Source organism: Gavia stellata, chromosome 19, assembly GCF_030936135.1.
Source record: "Gavia stellata isolate bGavSte3 chromosome 19, bGavSte3.hap2, whole genome shotgun sequence".
NCBI lineage: Eukaryota > Metazoa > Chordata > Aves > Gaviiformes > Gaviidae > Gavia > Gavia stellata.
In genome coordinates this window covers 7,625,923-7,634,347 of record NC_082612.1, presented here as the reverse complement: position 1 = coordinate 7,634,347, position 8,425 = coordinate 7,625,923, and the positions used below count along the sequence as shown (strand labels likewise).

The 8,425-nt window shown below is 56.4% G+C and overlaps 1 protein-coding gene across 2 annotated transcripts; it reads right to left on the bottom strand.

Moving 5' to 3' along the window:
• Positions 1-900: 900 nt before the first annotated feature.
• SPRY1 (sprouty RTK signaling antagonist 1) lies at positions 901-7,826 on the bottom strand. Of its 2 annotated transcripts, none has more exons than XM_059826883.1 (2): positions 7,746-7,826; positions 901-3,643 (listed from the first exon to the last, which is right to left on the bottom strand). In XM_059826883.1, the coding sequence occupies exon 2, from the start codon at positions 3,586-3,588 to the stop codon at positions 2,626-2,628; it is 963 nt and encodes a 320-aa protein (XP_059682866.1). In that variant the 5' UTR covers positions 3,589-3,643; positions 7,746-7,826; the 3' UTR covers positions 901-2,625. The 2 variants fall into 2 exon arrangements, with proteins under 2 accessions (XP_059682866.1, XP_059682867.1); XM_059826884.1 differs by lacking the exon at positions 7,746-7,826 and adding an exon at positions 4,816-5,471.
• Positions 7,827-8,425: the final 599 nt, after the last annotated feature.

The following is an 8,425-nucleotide window of genomic DNA, read 5'->3' as shown; positions in this document are numbered from 1 at the left end:
CTGACTAACGCTGACTGTTTGACAAGGATTTCATTGTCTCCCAAGGGCTGTTTGCAACTGTCACTGTTAGAGAAGTATCGGTGATAGGAAAGCAGTGCAAAGCAAGTCGCCTACTCCTCAGAAACATTCTTCTCTTGGCTTTGCTTCACCTCATGAAGAATAAATCTTGGAAAGCAGACCTCATATATATACGCTGCCGCCCCACAAGCCTCCCAGCCTGTCAATTTTGTCACGCTGAGGCTGGGAGAGCAGAATTACCAACTGTATAGTGCAAAGCAAGTGGTTTCCTAGATGTAGCCAGATGATGATTTCACTTCATCCCTCACAGAAGTCATCCGTGCCATTTAATAAAGAATGCAACTTTTCAGTCAGCTCATTATATGACGCTAGATCAGCTTTGACGGAATTAAACTACAAAAGCCAAGCTTCTTAAATCATCAGTATGCTAGGAGTCAGAACAGCTTGAATATGGCAATTCAAAGCAGCAGGACTTCAAAACACAAGATGTGACACATTTGTCAAGTTATTACTGTGTTCTTAAAGTGGAGTTTCTCTAGAACCACTTACTCTGAATACCATGTCAAATTACATCCATTTAATAAACTTTTTACTTGAGAAGAATTGTGATGTTAGCCTTGACCCACATGAACAGCAGAATGAGATTTCCCCGTTCGCTCTCAATGAAAAGCTTTTTTGTTGAATACATGTTAAATGGCCACAAGTAGCTGTGACACTTGGGTCACCCTTAAGAGCCTTTAAATTAAAGGCAGAAGACAGATTCAGTTGACATTGGGAAAACATATGGGAAAAGAACCAAACAAGCTGTAGACATAGGCACAAACATCCCCCCCCAAATCTCAAAGCTAGCAAACTACAGCAACACAACCGTTATTTTTCATCCTGCCGCTTGCTTTTTATTTAGATTTGAGCTTGGCAGATTCATTACTTCAGTTGATGTACAATTTAACCAGCCAAGAAGTTCTAGATAGGAAAATTTAAAATAGGTTTACATGTTAATTTGGTATTCTTTAGGAAACAAAAAAAGCCCCTTGAAGTTACGGTTTCCTCCTCCACAACTGTATTTCCAAATGCTTTGGTAAATAAATAGGGCCTACACTTCTTGGCACTGTTAAGCACAACGTATACATTCAGTTGTATTAAATATCCCATAGCAAAAACTTACTTGATATACAGCTAGCGAACTTAAAATTAGGTAAACTAAACCAGAGCACAGACTAGTGGTTTTGAAGTATCAATAGGAGGTTATTTGCTACCTGACAGACTGCAAGGAGGAGAAACCCCAACAACCCAGCAATATGCATCTGTAGCTCACAGCCTGTCATTGTAACAAAAGAACTCAAGAGCCATTTTCATTAATTAATATATTTTCTGCATTATAGTTAACATATGTACTTTCTTCGTGTCATCCTTATTTCGTTAAGTATTGATATTTTGTTATATTCAGACATGAGTACATTTTCAAAGTCTTTTGCAATAAATATCATAAAATAATAGAGATTCACATAATAAATATTCTTTACAATAAAAAAAGTTTTAACAGACTTTTGTCTTAAAAATAGTTGGGATTCAACTTTGTGTTTTATACATAAAATATACAAAAAAGGACCACAATTTGTGGCTAAGGCAATAAAACAGGGACAGAATAAAATTATAAAGTACAGAGCAGAGCTAAATGCACTAAACCAAAGGATCACAAGGAACTTTCAGGATTCAAGAATGTTTAGGTGACTCAATGACACCTGAAGGCTGGCTGGATATATGAACACCAACAACTTTAATATCAACCGATACTGATAGGCTATAAGAACAGGAGCAGGAGGCTGGAGTGAGCAATATCCTTCAAAGATATGACAGCAAAAGAAACAAATGAGTATGTTGCAGCTGTAATGTCTCCAATGTGAAGATCTACATAGTGTAGCAAAAACTGAAGTTACATTGAAAATGTAAAAAAAGGAGGCAGGGTAATTCTCAGGACTGAGAACGTTCCAACAGTTAAGACAAAAAGGGGAGGGGGGGGGGAGTAGGAAGGCAAAAAGAAGCAGGCTGCTTATAGAAGAGTCAGGCCTTTCATTTGGTAAAGCCTTTATTTTACATCCCTCTCCGGAAAGAGCACGCACAAAAAGTTATTTCACAATCCAGCTCACTCAGGAAAGTTATTTTTCCTTGGTACCCAGGGGGGTTAAGGAAAAAAAAAAAAATTGCTGAGAACGAAAAACATCTTTGGGAAGATATTCACAGAGCAAGAAGCTTCAAGAGCCCAGTGAGCCCTCACTGTCTCTTTCAGGAGTGGTTCAGTTACAAACTCAAAAAAACCTCAAAAGACCCTGCTGAAGTGGGCGGCAGATGCAGATACCAGGTCCACACTTACCAGAGAGCAGCAGTGACTAACGTAAAACGCTCCGCACTCAGCCAAGTCAACAGGAAGAGGAGAGCAAAGATGCAAAGGGAAGAACTTGTGTACTTGAAGGTGGGGAGACAGGAAGGAAAGCAAAAGAACAGCCCCCCCAGAACAGGGGAGAGGGTGGGAAAAGAGAGAGAGAAAGAAAGAAAATCAGCTACAACCTGAAAAACTGAAGTTGGAGGAAGTAAACCTCCCTCCGAAAATCATGAGGGCTTGCCCTGACCCCGGGAGGGGCAGCTGTCCAGTTTACAATAGACCGTGTTGGAGTTCTTGCATCGGCAACCCGGACGATTGATGCGGTCGTAACACCCTCGACAGAGTTTCAGGCATCCTTTTGCAGGAGGGTAGCAGAGCAAGCAAGGCAGAAACAAGGACATCGCTCCCATGCACAGGTACCTAGAACAGCAGTGTGACTGGGAACAAGAGCAGGGATTATCCGCGTAAGAGTCCCCTTCATCGTCGTTAGAACAGTGGTAGAAGATCCCTTTGACCAAACACATGCAGGTGCTGTACTCCACCATGCTCTCCGCAGAGCACAAGCACTGCCGGTTGCAGGCCAGGCAAGAAGGGAGAGCCCTCGGGGCCGTGCACTCGCCGCACTTGCACTTCCCACACTGTTCGCAGATAAACTTGTGCTGCGTCAAGTCCTCTTTCAGCGGACCCTTCAGATCATCCACAACCAGAGACGACTGCTTGGGCTGCGTCCGGATTGTCCGATCGGATCTGTGGCCCGAGCCCGGCCTGGATGGAGGTGACCGCCCCAGCAGCCCTTGCTCCGAGGAAGCACTGCTGTTGCTCCCAGAGCTAGCCGCGCTCCCCGTGCTGGTTGACCTGCTCAAGACGGGAGCCCTGGCGTTATGCTGATGCGCCACGTGCCCCACGTGGCTGGGTCTGTGTTCGTAATTATTATTCACATTAATCGGTATAATTTCGTGAGTCCTTTCATGCTTCTCTTGCCTCGGCGCTGTCCGCGGCCCCGATTTTTTCGCCACAGACGGACCTTCGGTGTATTCATTGCTGCCCCTGATCGCCTTGATCTGGTCCAGTGACAAGATAGCTGTTGGCTGGCTCTCTCTCTCATAGTCCAACCGTTGCCGGCTGTCCAAGGAGGGCTGCTGAATCACCACTAGTGAACCACCGCTGCCATGTTGACTTTGGGGCTCCATCTGTAGTGATCTCTACTTCTGGCATTCAGTGGGAACCTGGCATGCATCTGAAATCCTACAATAAGAAGAAGACGACAGAAGGCATAAATAAACATTGTGCGTGTACATATATACACACATACACAAAATCAAGGGCAAGAGAAGAGTAACGAACAGGATACTTTTCGAAAACAGAAACGATACGGCAAACCACAAATTGCCCCAGCCACCTGGTACCGATCTCTTTCAGCAGGGGATTACAACAACGCCGAGGATCTGGCCAAAGTCCAGTCATGGGGAGAGGCTGGGTATGGCATCACAGATGAGGAATGCAAAGGAGACCCCATGCCATTTAAAAAAAATTTAAAAAATAATAAAAAAATTCCAGTATTAACCTGCATGCTTACTTCTCAAGCCATGGAAAGCGCTTCTCGCTTGCTACTGAACTCGACGCCTGTCTAACGAGCAACAGCAATTCCGAATGCCCCCAGCACTAAGTTGAGAACGGGCAAGAACACCATCAGGTGCACGTTCGGTACGGCAGAATAAAGAACGTGCACAATTCTCACTCTTCTGCCTCAATCTGCAGCATCAGAAGGCACCACAGATTTGCTTGCCAGTGCATTTGGAAAGGCTCCTTTTTGAAGTGACATATGTGCATTACAGAGTCTCGAACTAAGTACTGTCAAGCGGCCAAGACATCTTCTGTAAGAAAGTAACTCAGCACACAAATCTAATATGCTCCTTATAAAATTAAAGCAAGGGTGCAAACAGTCCGTTTTCAAGTATTTTCTGACCACAGGCCAGGGTGTGAAAGAAAAAGGGGGAGAGAAGTCTAAGATGAACTAGGTGTCAGACAAAAAGTATCTCAGGATTCATAAGAATGTCAAGAGCATATTAACCAAAAAAAAAAACCAAACAAAAAAAAACAAAACAAAACACAATGAAAGAAGAAATCCATTTGCACAAGACAGATTAAAAGCTTCTCAAATAAATACAACATCTTCTAGTCTATCTTTTAAATGTGTTACACGTTTTCATTCCTTTACATTCTGCCCAGCTATTGACATGAAGATTGCAACACTGATTGAGAAAACGGCAGTGACAGTTCTGTACCCATAGAAAAACCGAGACGAGTATCTAAATGCCACATTCATACTGAGAACCAGGAAAATAAACTGCTTTCCTTTACTGACAGCTGGGGGAAAAGTCCCTTTTCACTCCCCCCGAGATGTCACATGTGTTTACCTGAAGAGGAGAAAGGTAAGTGCTATCAAGCATTTCCGAAACTCATCCAATAATCGTGAGAAAGAGTCTGTCTCGCCTGCCCAGACCACAGCCGGCACGGAGCTGTTCCCCACTCGAGAGAAAGAGGCACGGTGGCGTGGAAGCACGGGGATGGGCAAGAGCAGGTTTCTTCTAACAGGTAGTCCGCATCTTTATCGCTCCGACCGCTCGTGAGCGGTAAGCGACAGCTTCTGCCAGGACGCAAAGCCCTTGTGCTGATCCAGCAGTCAAAGATTTCACCTTACATTTAACGTCACCCGCGTGGGCTTTCGGGTCGCCAGATGAAGAGGAAAGAAAGAAAACAAAAAGCCGAACACGTTCACTTCTAATTCGCCCCCCAGAAGAAGCTGCCTTCTTCACAAGCACCGAGCACAAATCCACAACAGAGCAAGGGTGAATGGATGTGGAAAGGGAAGGACTTACAGCTGTACCGGCCAGGAGCCGGGCGCCCCGGGGGATGAGAAATAAGATCCCAAGAAAATGCGAAAGACATCCAGTGCCATCTCTGGGGGGAAAGCGCAACATCAACGCTGCAGGCGGACTGACAAGACCAGCTGCGGAGCAGGCAGAGCGCGGTCTGCAGGGGAACAAACCCCCTCCGCCCCCCTGCGAAGACGTTTTAAGCCGGTTCCCCCCCGGCCGACGGAATAACACCGCACGCAGCAGAGCCGGCCGGAGACCTCGCGTTTCTGCAGCCAGGGCGGGCTCAGCCTGCGGTGCCCGCGCCGCGCCCCAGCGCTCCCTCCCCGCACCTCGGCCAGCCCCCCCCCGCTCGCAAAGGGCCCCCCCCCCCGCTCCCCTCCCCGGGCAGCCCCGGGCGGGCGGCGGCGCGGCGCCCTCTGCGCCCCGAGCGGGGCGAGGCGCGGAGCGCGGCGCTGACGGGGAGGAAGGAAGAGGAGGGGAAAGCGAAGGGAAAAAAAAAAGTTATGAATGAAAACAAGGGCTTTTTTTTTTTTTTTTTTCTCGCTCCCTTATGCAGGGGGAGGGCAGAGACCGAGGTCGGCGCTGCCTCAGGAGGGCGGACTTCCCGGCATTTAAAGCGGCAGCGCCCGCCCGCCCGGCCACTGCAGTGCCGGGGATTCCCCGCCGCCGCGGCGGCTCCGGGGCCGCCGGCTCGCTCCCCCCGGCCTCAGCCCCTCCGCCTGCGGCCGCCACCCCGCGAAGGAGCCGCCTGCGAGGAGGCGGCCGGGCTTTTGTCAGCGCTGTGCTCGCCTTCGGCCGACCGCCGTCCTCAGCGAGCGGCGCCCCCCCCGCCCCCCCGTAACGGGCGGCCCCCGGCGCACCACACGGCCCCCCACAGCCCCGAGGGCGCAGCGGGCGGCCAGGCCAGGCCGCCCCGCTCCCGCCCGACGCCCGCTCCGCGCCCCCGGCGAGTGCGGGGCCGGCCGGCGGGAGCCCAGCGCCCGCGGGCTTTGTCTTTTTGGAGGGGGGCGGGTGAGAGGGTGGCGGGGGCCGGGGGGGGGGCCGCGCCGGGTCAGGCGGGCGCCCCGCGGCACCTGCTCGCCGCTCCCGGCGCAGCCGCGCAAGCGGACGGGGCTGCGCCGCGCCCGACTCGGGGCTGCGGTGCGAAGGCAGGGCGAGCCCCCGACCCACTCGTTCCCGGGGGGTCGCTCGTAACGGCAGATCCACTCGGCGGAGGGCGGCGGCTCCGCGGGGCAGAGCGGCGGCGCGGCTGCAGCCCCGGCCCCTCGCCCTCCCCGCTCCGCGGGCTGAAGGCAGGCGGGCTGCGCCCCGCGTCCCTGCGAAGCCCCCGCGGGTCTGCACGTCCTACCCGGCCAGCGGAGGGAAATCCAGCCCCGCCGCAGCCCTCCGCTCTGGGGGGGGCAGCATCCAGCGGGCCGCCTTCCCCTCGCTCGCTGCTGCGCGGAGCCAGACCCCTCCGTGCCCGCGGGAGGCCGGAGCGCTCTCCCTCGGCCGCGAGTCTCTCGGCGCGGAGGTGAGGGGAAACACACGCAGCCCCTTCCGCAGGCGCTTTATCTCGGTCTGGCGTAAGCCGGCTGCAGGCTGCCGCAGGCGCCGGGGAGCGGGGTCAGGCAGCGCGGGTGAAGGAGGTCTCCGGGAAGCCGCGGGGCTCCTGCTCGGGCTGCGATCTCCCTTCGCTGACGGGGGCAGTCCCGGGCGGTCCCTGCACGCCGGCGGGGCGAGCGCACGGCAGCGGCCGCGGGTCCGGCGCTCGGCTTCAGCGCATGGTCCTGGCCGCACGTCCCCGCCGGCACAGCGCAGCCGCCGCCCCCGGTGCAGGAGATGTTGCTGTCGTCGTGAGGCACCTCGCGGAGGCACTTGCTTTCCAGGCACACCTCGGCAGGTCGGGAACGAAGCTGGGGCAGAGCGTAATGGCTCTAACGAGCCCTCCGCAGATTGCCATGTGCTTGCTGTTGCCGTCGGAGGCCGATTGACAGGCTGGGAGCGCGGTCAGCACGTCAGGGCGAAGACGGCAATGCGGGGCAGCCCTGCAGCCGGACAGCCTCGCAGGGAAGTCTCCGGAGCCTCCTCGGCATTGCGAGAGGATCAGACGAGGCTCCGGCACGCAAGTGCGATCCCCGCCTCAGGCGAGACGGGCAACTGCCGGAGTGGAAGTTTTGCAAGTACCAGCCGGCTGCCCCCGGCTCAACGCCGGTCACTCGGGAAGCCGGCAGACCCGGGCCCCCCGCCCGCAGCCCAGCCGGGCGGTCGCTGCCCCGCAGACCGCACCGAACGCGCGGAGGAGCGGCCGGGGCAGCTCCCCTCTCGCCCGCACCTCCCGCGCCGCGGCGGCGAACCGCGCCGCGGCTGCCCCGGGCCCCCCCGGAGCCCTTCTCCCGCCCCGCCGGCTGCGGGGAGCCCCTCGCCGCCCGCCCGCACCTGACCCGGCGGGGGGGGGGGGGGGAGCGGCGAGCACCGCCCGGGCTTACCTAAGGCCAAGGTGAACGCCTGCTCCCCGAGGCACATTGGCGGCCCCGGCGCGGAGTCCAGCCCGGGCAGTGTAGGCAGCCGCGCCGTCCCGCCGCCCGCTCCGCGCTGTCCCGCCGCCGTTCCGGAGTGACTCCGGCCGCGCTCCGCCGCCTTTCAGCGCGCAGCCCCCGCCCGCCGCGCGGCCGCGCCCCCGTGATGTCAATGTGTCACTCCGCGGCGCCCCCGAAATCCCGGCGTGGACTGCGCCGCCCTCCCGGGAGCCGCTCCCGCGCGGGTCACGGCCGCCGGCCGCTCTCACCGGGGCGGCTCCGCCGGCCGAGCGCCGCCGCGGCACCCCCGCCCCCCCGCCCCGTCCCGGGCGAGCCGGCGGCGGGGCGCCGGTGTGGGGCGGGGTGCGGGCGAACCTGTCGCCCGCCGCCGCTGCCATCGCCCGGGTGGCGGCCCCCAGCCCCACGGTGATGCGTGCCGGCGGCCGCCGCTCCCCCCCCGCCCCGGCCCCGGCCCCGGGCCCCCGCCCCGGCGCTCCCGGCCGGCAGGGGGAGCGCGGCGGAGCAGGCTGCCGCGGGGCCCCCGAGGGCGCGGCCCGGGGTGCCGGGGGGGGCCTGGCCCCGGCGGTGTGCGGTGCCGGGGGCAGCGCGGAGGGGTCCCCGCACGGGCACAGGCCTTCGCCGGGCAGCGG

Bases quoted from the DNA above. Each gene is read 5' to 3' on its own strand.
- SPRY1 (XM_059826883.1), bottom strand. From the start codon at position 3,588: ATGGAGCCCCAAAGTCAACATGGCAGCGGTGGTTCACTAGTGGTGATT.